Raw genomic sequence first — 16962 nt, forward strand, 5'->3', positions numbered from 1 at the left:
GAGCCCTAACATGTACAAAGCAGCTCAAACTCTCAGCTTGCAGAAGTGCATTGTGGCACCAAACCCCAAGAAAATCTCATCAGTCTTGGCTTCTATCCACTTACACCATTAGTAAAAGTATTTTCTGTGCACATCATATTCCGATTCTGCTAATTTCCATTGCATTTTTGAGTGCAATCTCTTGTTATGGTAATGCCTTCACTCGTTTGTGATTTGTTGCTAGAAATCAAAGCAAAACATGTTAAAGTATTATTCAATGGTAGTTTAGACGTTCATAAAAGATACTGATGTCTAATTTGTCACAGTAGGAAAGCCATGATAGTTGATGGATATGTAAAATGTAGGGCAATCATTTCTGAATTATTCAAAGAATTGTTCAATGTTTGTCGTTTCGATCAATACAGCTTTCATGGGCCCTTGGAATTCAAATCTTGCTTGCTTTTTCACCATTTTTTTTTAGGTCCCCAAAAGGGTCCTTATGTTTCCTAATCCCGCAAACTTTTCCTCGCTAGGGCATTTGTACTCCCTTTCACAGGAACTGAATAGGGACACCCACTGTTTCTTACTAACGGGTCTGTTTAACTTTTATCTGAATTCTGTTTGGCTAATATCCTCTCGTGTCTCTTGCTTCTTATCAATTCTCATACTATAGTTAAACTTCTGTCATGAAACAATTGTTACGGGTTTTGTTTTTTAATTTTGTAGCAGTTTAAGGGATTTTCTCTATGAATTAATGTACAGTTTCAACTAGATTAAGCGGGGAACACTTTACAGATGATTACATTGTTTCTGCAGTGTACATTTTTCTATACTAGCTTCAGTGAATTAGGTACATGAAGTCTGATTGATATGGTTCACCTTATTTAGATTTCTAAAACCTATTTAAGCCACTCGAATATTTGCACACACATTTAACCTAAACAAGAAAGCGTTGTGTGGCTATGGGCTGGATGGTGGTGACCGGCCCGAGTGGGGAGCTGTGGGGCCAGGATGTTATGGAATCATCCTTGGCAGAGGAAATACATTTCTAACATTGTAGAAGGGATGATAAGCTCTTGGAGGTGTGGTCAGCAGTAATGGACGACTTCCTTGCTCACGCAGAGCGACAATAATTAAAACATTTGGTGGTCAAATCGGTTAATGTAAAAACTGGGTTTTAAAAGGCTCCTTACACTGAACAGAGGAGGGGGTGGGATGCGGGGAGAATGGGAAGGCATCCGTTGAAATCTGCTTGAAGTTAACATTGTTAATGTTAAATGTACTTCATTACATGTAAAATCTCAATTAAAAAAAGCTTTGTTTTAAAAACTTAAAGAAAAAGCATCAAACGTTTGAATACAGGTTCCTCAAATTGCTTAAGGGTTAAGCATTTTTTTTAAAGAATTTAACAGTATTAACAAATTTCACTGACTTCGGATAAAATTTGCAACAAACTCCCTTGAGATTCCAGAAAAAGACTAGTGAACACTACAAACCAATTTGGCTGTACATTTAGGCTCCCTCACGAGCAACTTGATTGTGAGAAACATTTCCAACATTTGGAACATCTGGCACTTCCAGGGATAGTACATGAACCACTGATACCCGATGGAAGAGGAGAGAGTGGCCATCCACCAACTTGCAAATGAAACTCCGGTCTACTTAAAGATCTGCTCAATCAAGGATGTCTGTGTCCTCAAACCTCGTTAAGGTCACTCCAGGAAAACAAATAATTTACAAAGTTGACTTGATGCTCTTGACAGTGAGGCCTCTTTCCATCATTAGCTAATTTGGGCATGTGGATTGACTGAGATTGGTCGATGCCTCCTCATGGTGAACATGGAGCAATTAAAGCTACAGCTACACTCCATGAACTTGAGAAATTCAAATCCTTTCTTCAGCCTAGCGACCTCGTGCATGTTTTCCCGTCCTTGGTAACAGCCAAAAATGAATATGGAAATTATATTTCGGCTAATATTCCTGTATCCTTGTTAACACCTATGAAGGCTGTCCTTCCTTTGACAGCGAGGCTGACATCTTACATGAGAAATTATTATCATATTTTCCAGATTTACGAGGTCCTTCATTGTCTCCCCTAAAAAGCAAGAAAAATTTTAAAACGGACTTGTAACACGTCTTAAACAGTATACTTTCAACAACCCGACTATCTTCAATCTGTTCTTAAGTTATCTGTTGCTAACAAGAACAGTCCCAACAGGCCTCTAAAAGTCATAAAATTCAACCACACACAGTCGTCTCGGAGGTAGCTTTGTCTCGTTAGAGCCCTCTGCCAATCAACTTTAGTTGCACTGCACCTTATTAAGGTTTTCCTTAAAAAAAACAAAAATATCATTAAACTCATTTGTTCAAACTCTGCCTAAGTTGATCATGTTTCTTGTCCTATGCTGCCATGTCTAAGATTTCTTAACTTTATAACCCTACTCTTCTATCGGGTCCCCATAACTGGCCTTTCTGTTCCTACCCTATCACAGTGTTCTTCCTGAGCTCAGACTACACCTTTGCTTCTCCATCCATAAAATGCATTGTATTGATGGGCAGTCCATCAGAGCAAAGCCAAACCATGAAAAACACTTGGAAATTAATGGCTGAAGGGGGCTGACCCAAACACTCTCTTTCTCTCTGTGTCTTTCTTTTTCTTATTGTACATTTTTTGAAGATTTGATGGGATTAGGTCAAATGCCATTTTCACAATGTGGGACGTTGATGGAGGTAAAAGATGAGGCATTTGGGATCTGTATCTTCTTGCGGTGCTCTGGGAAATCATATGGAGGCTCTGGAGTATATAGCAGTGAGTAATGGTTGAAGTTTCATAAAGTCATAGGAGGTACCTTCCAACATACATTTTGCCTGCCAGACTTCTATTTATATTTTCCACCCACTCCTTTACTGGTGAGTAGTGTTTTGCAGTACCTTCATCTCTTCCAAAATGCTAACAATGTTTAACCATTGACTACATAAAAATTCCCAAAAGGGTCATTCTTAGGTTTGTCTGGTGCTTCTAAGTCATAGCAATACTATTTCTTTGACTTCGTCATCTTGTCACACAGAAAGAAAAAGGTACCGGCTTAGTCCATCCTTTAAAGAAGACAGACTATTCTTCTCACTACCGAGTGTAAACTTATTTTAAATCTTGGAATGAGAATGTGCTAAATTAACCAGTTGTCCTTATTAACTCAGCTTTCTAGACATTTGATACCAGTAAATGTATCTCCCTTATCATAATCTGTTGGGAAAGCACCCCCCCTCCGAAGGATAAGCAAGTATCTTGAGGATATTAGAATTAACTCTAAAGGGTCCCTCTAAACTTCTTGTATGGGCACATCTGTTGAAACATAAACAGGTTTTGCCCACAAATTGTTTCACAGGAGTATATTAACAGAGTTTCTCAATCCCATGTAGTCCCCAAAGAAGTGGAAAAGGTGCTGTTTTATCAGACTCCTGAGACCTTTTTATTATTGGTGTTGGCCAAACGCCGTAATGCTGTTCTTACAATCTGGTCAGTGAAACATGCAAAGAAACAGGATGGATTATCATAAGAGATACTTTTATAGTTTCTAATTATCTAGAAGGCTGTGGTAATAATATACTATAGGTTAATTTACCACTCTCGATTGCAAGATTTAAAATACGTTTTCTGCTTAGTCGTGTATTATTGTCTCTTTTCCTGTTCATGCCAGTGTTTTCAACTTTTGAGCAGTCTCTAAGCTGTCGACATGAGTCTATTGTGTAATATCTTTTCAAGGTAAAACTTAGTCCTCTGAACCGTATGGAATCTGATTGTTTTGTACACAGGTAGGATGAATATGTGAATGTGAGGAATTCATTGTTGGAGAAAAATGTTTACTTGCAACTGTGCCTCTCCAGGCATGTTTGTACATTTTTACTGTTTCTAAAAGCTGCAAATAACAGACACCCAATATGACAAACATCAGTATACTGACTTCAGATGGATACACTGCTATGTCTTCCTTGCTGTGATTAAATTCTTGACCTTCAGATCACTTCAGAGATCAGAAACTGGACATAAATCTCCGAGCCATTTTGTCATCTACTAGTTTTGTGTTGATTTCATTTAATTCTCAATTTCAATCTTGTGCCTGCGTTCTCGGCAACCATTTTGCAGATTCAGGGTATAAAGTGTAGCTGGAGCTGTGTAGTTGGAGCTGTAAAAGATCTGTGACAAGGTTGTAAGCAATGCTTTATTGCCCCATTCAGGGATGTTTAATAAATCTTTACAAATGTAACTTTTTTCCTGGTTACTTGTAATCAGTTGTTTGAAAGGTTGATAATGATTCCTTTTTGCATCGCCATGGAACGGTGAAGACTGAAAGTCAAACGAATGGTCAGTAGAATGTCTCTAAGTGTGATTTTCTCTGAGCCTCGTCAGAGCCACCTGTAGTAAGGTTAAGTGCAAACCACTACCTCCTATAGTGGAGAGAAAGCAAGCAAGGAGGTGTAAGGCTAAGCCTAGATCTCATTGTCTGTAGAGAGAGGGAAAGTAGGTTAGAAGATATCCAGTCCCAAATTTAAACCTTCATCCCTTTACTTCACATACTCTAGTATGGCATTGCCAGTCAATTTAACAGTTTTTAGACTAAATAACAATATATTGGAAGCTAGTAAACCTCAGTTAATCCCCTCAAGTTTGATCACTAAACTGTGCTCTGTTCTCTGCTGCAGGTGTTCATTCGAGAACTGATCTCCAACAGCAGCGATGCCCTGGAAAAACTACGCCACAAGATGATGTCAGAAGGAAAGGTTGTTCCTGAGATGGAGATTCATCTACAGACGGACAGTGAGAAGGGAACCATCATCATTCAGGTATCACTTGGCCCTCAGCAAGACTGCAGCCGCTTTCATCATTCCAAGACTTGCAGCACTCACTGAAGCCATGCCTGCTATTGCCACTCAGACACACACAGAACTAGCAGCCACAATTGCCTTTTTCAGATGTCAGTGCACTTGCGAAGCTCACTGCTTCTGTCAACATCCAGGCCATTGACTGCACCCACCAAGCATCCTGACACACACTGACACACACTGACACACACTGACACACACTGACACACACTGACACACACTGACACACACTGACACCACCACCACCACCACCACCACCGCCGCCGCCGCCGCCGCTTCATCTTTAAGGTGATTGAGTTTGCAGTTAGAGGTATTATGCCCTTTCCAATGATGCTTCACATTGGATGAATAATAAAAGTTAGGTACAATGATTACATCATCGAAGGACATAATTTGAGATTTAAAACCCATAAAGAGACTGTGCTGCTTCTCATCATATCCTGGCTTAACCAGTGACTTTTTATTGCTTTCAGCAGAGGATTTAAAGTGTGGCACTAGAAGCCGGTGCACTTGATGTGCATGTATATTCTGAAGAAAAGTCTAAAGCCTGGAATGGGGCAGATACTTGGTTGGTTAGCATTTCAAGCATGCCATTTTCCAAATCCGTGCAAGTACACTGTGTATCTCTGAGAGGTACGGGTTCACAATCCAGTTACTTTCTTTTCTGAACTGCAAAGAGCAGGCACACAGTCTTGTAAGAGTTGCAACAATTTTGTGACGTTGTGGGCAGCAGTGTCTGCTATCACTCATAAGAGAGCCTAATGAGACTTAATACTCTTATGATCAAAAAAGATGCTCAGGACAAAGGTATTAACTTTCTGTTTGGTATTGCTAGTCCACATCTCTACCCTCCCCACCCGTTGCATGCAATAATGGAGTCTTTGCTGCCATAGTACCATCTGTCACAGGTGCCTTTTGCACATCCCAATCTTGCCCACTATATTTCTAAACATTGAATTTTGAGGTGTATGTAGGAAGCTGGGTTTCTGTTGCAGTAACCCTCCCACTATTTGCCAGACTACTGATGCGCTTTTACTTGATGTGCACTGGGTCCCTGCCAATCAGGTTCTCAGGGCCTGTGTTCTTTCCCAAAACTGTACCTTGTACCCCCAATTGGCACCTCTCTGGCTACATGTCAGCCCCTTGTAAAAGGTACCATGGGTACCAAGGGCACTGTGGCTAGGAGTCCTCTAAGGGCTGCAGCACTTGTTGTTCCACCATTAGAGGCCCTGTACCTTTAGACACACATACTGTCATTGCAGGCTGCGTGGTATGGTGCAGAACAAACTGAAGAGTCGACATGGCACACATCCCTGTAGGCCATGCCTACCACCCACTGACCTGGCATAGATCAGCCACTCCTCTAGCTGGGTGCACTATACCAGTGGTGAGGGTAGAGGTGCATGAGCCCTGTACCCCTACAGTGTCTAGACCAATTCTTAGATGTTGTAAGTGCAGTAATGCCATTAAGAGTATACAGTGCCATAATGACTTTACTGAAAACTGGGAAGTTTGGTATCAAACTTCTCAGCTCATTAAACCCACACTGATGCCATTGTGGGTTTTAATGAAAAATGCACTCAGACGGCATCTTAGAGATGCCCCCTGAAAAACGACCAGCCTCTGGTGGGTTTCCTGACTGGTACACACCAGCCTACCACCACAAGACATGTTTCTGAACCACTGGGGTGGGAGCCTTTGCTCACTGAGCCCAGAAACAAAGCCTTTCCTGGGAGGGTGTCGTCACACCTCCCACAGGCCAGGAAGAGCCATCTGTGGCAGGGGAGCTTCAAAGGCCTTGGTGCCTTTGTAATGCGACCCCCCAGCCTCTCCTGCTATCGGGAGCAGTCCCCTTCCTGTCTCCCCTCCTTTTTGGTGGGCAGACAGGCAGAAAAAATTAGCGCAGCCCAGAAGGTGTGCCCACCTCTGCCAACCCCACCCCTCAGGTGGGGGAGGCGAGGTGAAGCCCACTCTTCAGTGCCCGCCATCTTGCAGATGGCAAGCACTCTCCAATCAGGATTTGGGATTGTGCTCACTCCCCCACGTAGGGTGAGCACAGTGTAGTCACCCTAAGGTCAGTAGCCAATTGGCTACTGACCCCGAGACTCCTAAAATGCCCCCTAAATACAGTATTTAGGGGGCAGCCCTGAACCAAGAAGACAGATTCCTGCAACCGAAGAAGGACGAAAGAAGACGCCCAGCAGAGGAGACTGCAGAGCAGAACTGACTTGGCCCCAGCCCTACCGGCTCATCTGCAGTTTCCAGAGATCCTGTGCCAAAAGTCACATTGTCCTGCAGCCAGCTACCTCCAGAACCCCAGAGAGGACCTACTGCCTTCATCAAAGACCAGATCTCCTGTGAACAGCAGCTCTGTTCAAAAGAAACTCCCAAGGAAGACACAGAGCCTGCTGATGACAAAGAAACCCGACGCCTGGAACCACCACTGCACTCTTCGCCGACAGCCAGAGTTCGAGTGGCCCATCTGTCCCAGCGAGGTCCCCCAGCGCTCCAGAGTCAGAGTCCATTGTGGGTTACTCCCTGACGTCGCCTGCAGCCTCTGCACGGAGACCCCCCCCAACTGCGAGTGGCCCGATAAGGTGAAATCCAACCTGAGAAGACACCCCTGTATCCAGCCGCCCTGGAGAAAAGAACCTGCGGTGCACCTACATCCCCGAGCCCTCCAACTTACCTTCCCAGCTGTTGGTTCCTCCTGGACCTTCCTGGACCGAGCCTGCAGCCAAAATCCAAAACCAGCAACTCCCATTGAAAACAACAGGGCATCCGACGCCAAAACAGCACCCTTCACCCAGCCGCTGATGCGGGTGCACTTTGTGTGCTAAACCGGATCCCCCATTGCCCTGAGCCTAACACCACAACCTTGTGGCCTGCTCGTGAGCAACCACCAACCGGAGGCCCCCTATCCCCCATTGGATAACATTGGGCCTCAGCACTCGGCCACCCTAGTGCCGCTGAGGGTGCTTTGAGAGTGCATGCTTGAACCTGGGGGAACCCTGGTTCTTACCCCAGAATGCCAATTCCCACTACCTAGTACTTACCTGTTAACCGATAACCACATTTCCTCCATAGGAATACATTGACTGTTTTTCCTTGAAAATAGTTTCAAGTGTGGTGTTGGCTTCGGGTGAGAACTTACTTGAAAAACTGCAAATAACTAAAAACTGCTTTACTTACCTTTTCTCTATGAATTGTCCCAGTGTGATATCTGGGCATATCACACTGAGTAGAAAAAGTAATCCATAAATTAATCTGTAAAGTAATCTAGCAGTAATTTCCACCGTATTGAAAAGATTTACAAACCTGTTACAAAGACATTTTCATTCAGCTTCCTTTTATTGTTCAGCCTGCCTTGAAAAGTACCATTTACTCTTACTTGTACCAGGTTTGCTTGGTTGTAGAAAATAAATATAACTAAAGAATATTTTTTAATAGAGACACATTGGTCTGAGTTCAGTCTTTGAGTGTGTGACATCATTTGCTGCCTGAGTGTGTACAACAAATGCTGAACACAACCCTCTGATCAAACCTTACTGCTCGCCCACACTACCACAAATCGAGAGTAAGGTGCTATCTACGTTTACCTCTGCCTACCTTTGGGGTTGCACTGGACTCTGTGCACACTATACCTCATTTTGGTATAGTAGATACATAGCCAGTTTCCTACAGTGTAGCTATAATTAGTGAAGTAAGTAGCACCTTGGTCAGAGAGGTGTGATGATGCCCTTTGCACCCACAATATAATTTTGTTGTTAATAAATCCAAGCTGAAGGGCTGGTGTCCTGCCTGGAGCCAAAACTGTAGTTTTTGTTTTAGGCCTAAGCTATCTCCTGACATTAATGCAGAAGTCTAACTGTGACATCTTAAGTGGGATGTCTCCTATGCCTCCGTTTCGATATACATTTCCTACAGGAGTCAGAGCAACCACTTGTTAATTGTGTGGTGTTCAGTTAGTTTACCCAGAGCACGTCTTGATTTTTATGAACTGTAATTGTTTTCTAATGATTCTTCACCTTCATAAGAACATTTCCTCATATGCCAGTTCTGGAACAGATGCTTAATTTGGCCAAATAACTTATGAAACCTGAACATGTCAGCAATTCCTATATTGTGTAGAAGTTTGTTTGCAAAGTTTTTTTTTATGGGGACAGATCAGGAACACAAAAGATTATTGTGCTAGCCACCGCATCCAAAATAGTATTGGATCAATTTGTGCCTAAAATGACTGTCGCAAATATAGTGCAACTTGGCATTACTTTCGAGGGTCGTCTTGATTCATTCTATTTATTCTCTCCAGGATACTGGCATTGGAATGACCCAAGAAGAGCTTGTGTCCAACCTGGGAACGATTGCTAGATCTGGCTCAAAGGTAAGCTAGTAGTAGTATGCCTAATTATCCAAACATTCATTAGTCTTTGTGATATTTGGTTATTTACTTTAGCTCTAATGCATTATCCAATATTGGTCTACGAGTACAGCCGCTGTAAGCTTTTTTTTTCCGGGCTTGTTGTTCTGTAGAGGATTGCTGTGTGGGACTTAGGTGCTCCTAGTAACTGGTCACACATCTAAATGATCTTGAATAGTATCTCCGCAACAATATTTTTAGAACAAGTGATCACAAAATTCATGCTGAGAGTGAAGACATCTGTTACCATTTTTACCTCACATACATCATACTTTTGCTTTTTGGTCCCTGCACACACCCGTCTAGCCAGGTTTGTTGCTGGTGACCTCAGTCCTACTTTCTATCTGGTGTGTTATGGCCGTGTGCACTTTCGTCTTTCAGTATTCAAATATATCCTGAAAGGCCTCTTTCTATTTCAACTTGCCGAAAAAGAAAAGAAACCTGAGCCCAGCATCATAAAAGAAAACGGCTATATTATATTGGGTCTTAACTAGTGCAAAAAGGTGATCTGTTGCTTGATATTGAGTTGCAATTTCCTCTTTCGTCTCTGGCCTGTATGTTAGTGGCCACCATTCATTTTCATCTCTGAGAAACCGGCTGTAATAACGCCTGAACTTTTTGACTGTAAGAAATTCTTAATTAAAGTTTGTCATTATTTTGTTTCTTCTCTCATTAAAAATTTTTGATTGACATGATATGATGCACTGACTGTTGTCTTTTCCCATTGTTAGCTCGCGGGTCAGGTAAGCATTGCCAGGAGTCCCAGACACCATTTTTAAAAGAGACACTTCTTATGGAGTGATGTGGCCAGGGTTATTATTTCTTTATTTTTTTAATGAAAATCTACTTTTGAACCCTAATGCAATCACACATCAGTTGGTTATATTCTGATTTTGGGGAAAAGTCCTCACATTTTGGGGACAGCTTTGACATCCTGTCCTTTCATTTGAATTTCTGAATGACTCCAGTGGACCCGACATCTGTGATCATGTAGGATTTTCTATGTATGTTTTTTTTTTTTAAAAACAAAGTTTATTGGTTTTTATTCAAACACACTGAAGGCGTTACACAAAAAATGCCATATCGTCTATGAAAGAGTCAGGTGAACGAAAAAACCCCAACCCCAACCGTGATACATTACAGTGATCGACATTATAATAAGGACACGCTGGTAATGCCCCAGAAATAATAACAAACTTACATAGTATGACATTATCCCTATTGCACCAATAATGATAACATCCCTCCCCCCTCCCCAACTTCCCACCCCGACGCGTTCCGACGTACATATTCTCAATTGACAGTCTTTTCCAGGTATGCCTATGGTCCAGTGTATGTATGGTACCTGTCATGGTAGGGGCTCCCCCCTATCAGTGGTCTGCTCCCTTCCGGTGGTGTGTGGCTCGCAGTCCCGCAGCGCCTGCACTAATGCCTCCCATGCCGCTGCAGCCTCTAGTGCACTGTCACTGTTGTTTCGCCTACGTGCCAGCTGGAATTTCAGCACGCTTTCCCCCGAAGCCCACTTCAGGAGCTCTCCCCTCCATCTATGACTGGATGGCCCCACCGTTGCCTTCCAGTGCCTCGTGATTTCTCGTTTAGCCAGTATGAGTCCTAAATCTATAAATTTACTCGTGACTTTGTTTTTGGACGTGTGGGGAAACCAGTGCAATATACAGATAGCTCTGTCAAACTCCAAGCTCCTCTCCGTTACCGCATTTAGGGTGCCGCCCACCTCCTCACAGTACAGCCCTATCGCTGGGCAAGACCAGAGCATGTGGTCAAGTTCCGCTCCTGCCATCGTGCATCTGGGGCACGCCGCCTCCTCAACCTTAAAATACTTCCTGTTTTTCCCCGGCATCAGGTATGCCCTATGGAGTATATAGAAGTGCACTAGCTGGAATCTGGCGTTCCTCGAACTCTTCCAGGCTCGTCTCACTATCTGTGTCCAGGCCGTATCAGGGATGTCCCTGCCTAGGTCTGTTTCCCATTTATCTTTCAATGCATCCAGGGGCGGCAGGCCCTCATTGAGTATCCTAGAATACAAGCACGTGACCGCTTTGAAGGTACCCGCTGCCATCATAGTGTATTGGCAGGCCATCGATGTCGGGGGTTCCACTAGTCCTTCTTTCCAGTGTACCTGTATCGCTCTAGTCACCACCATGTGCAGTAAGAAATCCCCGCTCGGCAAGTCGAATCTTTCTTGTAGGGCCTGGTAGGGCAGCATGGCCCCGTCCTCATATAAGTCGCCTACCACCTGCACCCCAGCGTCCTCCCAGCTTTGTAGTCGCGACCAGTCTCCACCGTGTGGCAACGCCGTGAGCATCCCGAGCGGTATTTCGGGAGCATACGGATGTAACACTCTTGCTCTGCGTTGAGTGCGATTCCAACAAAGTCTGATTGTTTTCTCCTCTGTGAGGAGATCCCTAAGGTCTAGTTTCTGTTGCAGAGCTATATAGGAAAGGACGTGGCGTGGCGTCCCCGTATCCCTCTTGTGTTCCGGTCCTCTAAATACCCGCGCTATTTCTTGTGTGAAGATCTGTAGCTAGGCAGCAAGGTAGTAAAGTTCAAAGTCCGGTACCGCCAATCCACCCTCAACTTTCGGTCGTATAAGCGTTGCTTGTGCTACTCTACGTCTGCCTGTACCCCAAAGAAAGGACACTATGAGGGACTTCAGCAGTTTAAAGGTGGAGCTAGGTATCCACACAGGTATCGTTCGGAAATAATATAAGAACCGGGGGAGTACCACCATTTTTAAGAGGGCTATGCGGCCCGCTACCGATAAGGGGAGCGTAGTCCAGAATGCCATGCTACCCTTCAGTGCCCTCACTCCTCGGCCCACGTTCCCCTCCAGCATGTCCGCCGCTGTGTGATATATGTGCACGCCTAGGTATTTCAAGCAAGTGGGTTCCCAGCACACCGCTCGGGTCAAGTGCGGTTCAGTCTCTCCGTCCCTAACCGGGAACAGACATGTCTTGGACCAATTGACTCTCAAGCCTGAGATTCCCCCAAACCTGGATAGCAGCCGTTCAGCCCCTGTTAAGGCTCTGTCAGCATCCTCCAGGAAAAGCAGTAGGTCGTCCGCATAGAGTGACGCATACTGTTGCCCAACTCTGCTCCTCAAGCCCCGGTAATGCCTCCCTGTCCTTGGGTCAATCGCCAGAGGCTCGATCGCCAAGGCAAACAGCAGTGGGGACCTATGTATGTTTTGATAATGCTTTGCTAGCTAAGCACCAGAATCTGCTAGACTGATGGTGCCTACAAAGCCTCCCCTTCATCTTGCTGATAGTAGGAAGTGTACTCTCACCAGGCTATGGAAAGCAGCAGCACCAGCTTTAACTTGTTCTTCTGAGTGGATTCTATTCCCCTTCCATGGATAAACTTCATTGATTCCCCCTTGAGTGGCATCCTTCGCTTTGATTTTGGCATGTGTTGCTTGTTCAGACATAAATGATAAATGCACTGTGCAGGAAGACTTTGTACCATATCATGTCCCCTACGTGGCCACATTGCATGCGTCCTCAAATGCTCAGTCCTTGAATAGGTTGAGGCTTTTTTCTCTTCTCCTGTGTACCCCCTTGTGTGCTGTCTGAGGGATCCCATGGCAGATTCAACCTTAACTGATATGTGGCTAAATTATAAATCCAGTCCAGAGCCCTGCTTGAACAGAAAACGTTCAACAAAACTGGTGTGGCCTCCTAAGCAGATATACTTCTGGGATATCTGGGAATATAACACCTTTCTTTGTGCCAGGCTTGGGAAACACCCAGTTGCCTCTTTCTGCTATCTTGTACGGAGGGTTGTTTGAAAATATGAGACCCCACTCTGAAAGTCCTGGTTTTCTTGAAAATCCACATTTCCTTGGCCTGTTGGTGCCTACCCTTCCATAGTATGGGAACGCCCAGGCATAAAGCAAGTGAACATGTTCTTCACTGTTGACTTTCAACTTATTGTATGTGAATACATTTTCGAACTGTATCAAAATTTCAGACCAGTTGCCACCCCCTAGAGTAAATCTAGTTGGTGTGCCCCAGCCTCCTTGGGAGAGTAAAGTATGCGAACGAGTATCCTGGTTATGCAGTAAAAGTAAAATAATACAGGAAGCCCCAGCACACCTGTGGTAAACAGTCCCTGCAAATGGGCATTGACCATTTCAGGACTATGAGAAAACAACACCACCAAAATGTGAGGTATACATTAAATTACTGGAGTGGTTTTGTGTGCAAGAGCAGGCCCTATGGAGACCATAACCTGATCAACAACATGATTGCATGAAGAGATACAGAAGTGTCTTTGGTCTGAGAGAGCAGGGCAGTTTTGTTTTGACAATATACATTCACCCACCAATGTAGAGTCCCTCTTCGATAAAAAGGGTCAGGAGAAGCATGACTGTTAGCAGCAATATCCAGGTTTTGCTAATTGATAATCAGATTAGCCATTTTCGGGGGGATATTTCATGTGATATTGTTAGGGTATCCTGGAGGACAACACCCATTGTTTTAGTGCAGAACATAAGCGATATAATCTTGGTACATCCAGACAGGCTCGTCCTTTTGAAGCTAATTAATGAGTACCATTGAGTGGTTAATAGTAACTGTAATTGCAATGTTTTGAGACTGGAGTAAAAGAACACTATGTAGAAAGCTAATTATTAATGAAACAAAGTTGCAAAGTTATTCATAAAATAACATTTTCAAACATTACCTTGTTTTTACTTTTGGCATCATCGCGAAGTTTGTAATTTATTGTCTAACTATAAAACACTGGCTAAAACGAACGACACTGATTGTGGAAACATATGATCCTTTTTTGAACAAATTAAGCAGACTAATTTAATCCTATTTTTGTACTCTCTATCCGTTATTAGAGTAATATTTGTGTGCTATCAACCATGTTCTACAGCCATAAATAAGTCCGCATTATTTTTCCGATTTGAACCTAATGCCATACGTTTTCCAATTCTCTGTTGGTGTGAGAACTTTGAAAATGCTCTAGTGCATACTATTTAACAGTGATATTGCTCATACAGCACCAGTTCTAAAGTTTCCTGCAAAGTTTTTTATGTGGTTCATGTTAAAACATCTGTGTTAAAACTTCTTTCACATTGCATCCAAAGGTTGTTCCGATTGTGGTACTCGACAGTTGGCAGATTTGCAGTTCATTCGACAACCTGGCCCTAAAAGCAGATTTGAAAAATAACCCTCTTGCCTAAGATTAGAGAAAAGAGGAGTTGGTCAAGTACAGTTATAATTAAAGAGCATTAAATTCCTTGGACTTAGATGATGAACGTTTTTTGATAGGCTTGTGGATAAGGTGATTGAGCAGGTGCATTTGTGACTAAAGCGAACAGAACTAATAATACTGTAGTTTAACACCTTCAGCGCGGCGCGAATTTTCGCGCTGTGCTGAAGGTTCTAAAAAACGGGTGTGGTCATGACGGAACGGTTCCGTCATCAGCACAGCTCAACCGACGCTGATGACGGAACCGTTCCGTCATAAGCATCGAAGGGGTTAAGCAAAGATTGAAAAATTTGCAATATTGAGTGTTTTCCAAAACCAAAGTAAACCCTTAAAGTTTATATGAAGCTACCTAATCTGTATATGTATTTCTGTGTGTATATATACATTTGGAAACTATGATGTGAAAGGCTGAATTTCAGATTGAGGATAATATAGATGTGTTACATAAACCTTGTCACAGAGCAATCACAATGAAAGTATTAATGGTGGGTACAATATTTCTTTCGGTAATTTCTGGTCAAATGTGAAGGGTATTGTCCAAGCTGTTATGCGCCTACATAAGGTAATTGGAATTGACTTTCTCCCAACTTTGCTGAATAATTGCTAAGAGACGCCCTTATATTTTTTCTTATGATTTGTATTTGGTTTTACCTGCTCCATTATTCTTTATCCTGGCAGGCTTTTCTAGAATCCCTTCAGAACCAGGCAGATGCCAGCGGCAACATAATTGGTCAGTTTGGTGTGGGTTTCTACTCTGCTTTCATGGTTGCCAACCAGGTGGAGGTCTACTCACAGTCCGCTGAAGTTGAGAATGCTGGTTACAAGTGGTCTTCAGACGGGTGAGTGATGGGTCTAACTGGGGATTCATTAATGCATCATGAGGAAGAGCAAGGGTAAAGCAGGGGTGTTCAGCACAGGCCCGTAAGGCCTTCATCTTTTCAGGATAACCACTGACCATATAGAAGAGTGATCGAGATTTGTTGTTTCTAAATCTACTATGCGTAGATATCCTGAAAATTTGATTTGTACGTGGCAGTCTGCACCTTACATGTAGAGCCTGAGGGTGGTGGGATAAGGAGGAACAAATCTGTTGTGCACATTAAGTCTTTTTGTGCTTTTGTATCAGGTAAGTTTGTCATCTTGGAAGAAATCATGTAGATATTCTATCAGACGTGCTCTTAAATATTCTTCCTGCTGGCATAGACATAGAACACCACCAGTCTATCCAGAATGTATTATGCTTACCTTCTAAATCGTGTCTTCTATATAAAAAAAGCTTCTAGACATACTGAAACATTAACTTATTCTCTGATACAGTGCTGACCTTTTCAGCTCTCATACTGCCCCAAACTACTTTCAGGCTCTCCCTTCCCTGTAGCCACCAGATATGTCACTTCCAACCGTCTCTCCAATTGATTATTGGGATGATTCAGAGTACTGTCTTTATTGATATTTAAACAGGTTAACTTTCAGTTATGTGTTTGCCTTTTGTTCTAGTCTTGTCTGATTGTGTGTTTACTTTCTGCTTTCTTGTTTTGAGTTTTTGGGGATAGGCAATGTTTTGGAAGTAAAGTGATGTCAGAAGGAGAACATATCTGAAATGTTTTGTGTTGGAAAGGGCCCATTTTGACATGGTTACCCCCCATTCTTTGCCTGGTACATGATGTGATTTCAACAAAGTGCACTGGGCTCCCGCTAACCAGGTCCCCAGTGCCAGAGCTCTACACCTATTTACTAGTCCCTAGTAAATGGTACCCTGGTACCTACGGCCTGGCATACTCAAGAGAGCCCCTAAGGGCTGCAGCACGAATTGTGCCATCCTAATGGACCCCTCACCAAGCACATGCACGACTGCCATTGCAGGCTGCATGTCTTGGTGCTGACAAAAGTGCAAACAGGACATATCACAACCCCCATGTGTCTAGCCCCCTACAACTTCATGTCATATTTGTAAGTCATCCTTACAGCAGGCCTAACAGCCCTAAGGCAGGGTGCTAAATATTACATATGAGTGATCTTTGCATGAGCAGATATGCCCTTGTACTGGTCAGTCTTACTACTGCCAGTACAAGTGACCTGGGAAGCCATTTTAAAACATGTGATGGACACTGGTGAAAACAATTCCCCCAACTATATGATGGCTTAACTGAAAATAGGGATGTTTGGTATCAACATCTCATATTGGTACACTCACACTGATGACAGTGTTGGATTTACCAATACATGAACCCAGAGGGCACCTTGAAGGTGCCCCCTGAAAACGTACCAGTCTCTGGTATCCTTCTGACTGGTTTCTGCCAGCCTGGTACCCAAGATGCTGTTCTTACCTCCTAGGGTGAGAACCTTATTGTTCGAGGCATGTGGGCTGCTGAATTCACATCTTGTGCATAGATCGCCACCTAGTGTTGGGTCCGGATGATTGCACATTGTTGTCCTGGAAGAGT

At 43.4% G+C, this 16962-nt stretch overlaps 1 protein-coding gene across 1 annotated transcript in view; it reads left to right on the forward strand.

The window, feature by feature from the left end:
• The window catches only part of TRAP1 (TNF receptor associated protein 1), a 195884-nt gene that overhangs the window by 31064 nt on the left and 147858 nt on the right, over positions 1-16962 (forward strand). Inside the window, exons 4-6 of the mRNA XM_078663136.1 lie at positions 4681-4821; positions 9173-9244; positions 15197-15357. Of these exons, the coding sequence (XP_078519262.1) occupies positions 4681-4821; positions 9173-9244; positions 15197-15357 (374 nt within the window). The remainder of the gene's footprint in view (positions 1-4680; positions 4822-9172; positions 9245-15196; positions 15358-16962) is intronic.

This window comes from Lissotriton helveticus, chromosome 10, assembly GCF_964261635.1.
Source record: "Lissotriton helveticus chromosome 10, aLisHel1.1, whole genome shotgun sequence".
NCBI classification, from domain to species: Eukaryota; Metazoa; Chordata; class Amphibia; order Caudata; family Salamandridae; genus Lissotriton; species Lissotriton helveticus.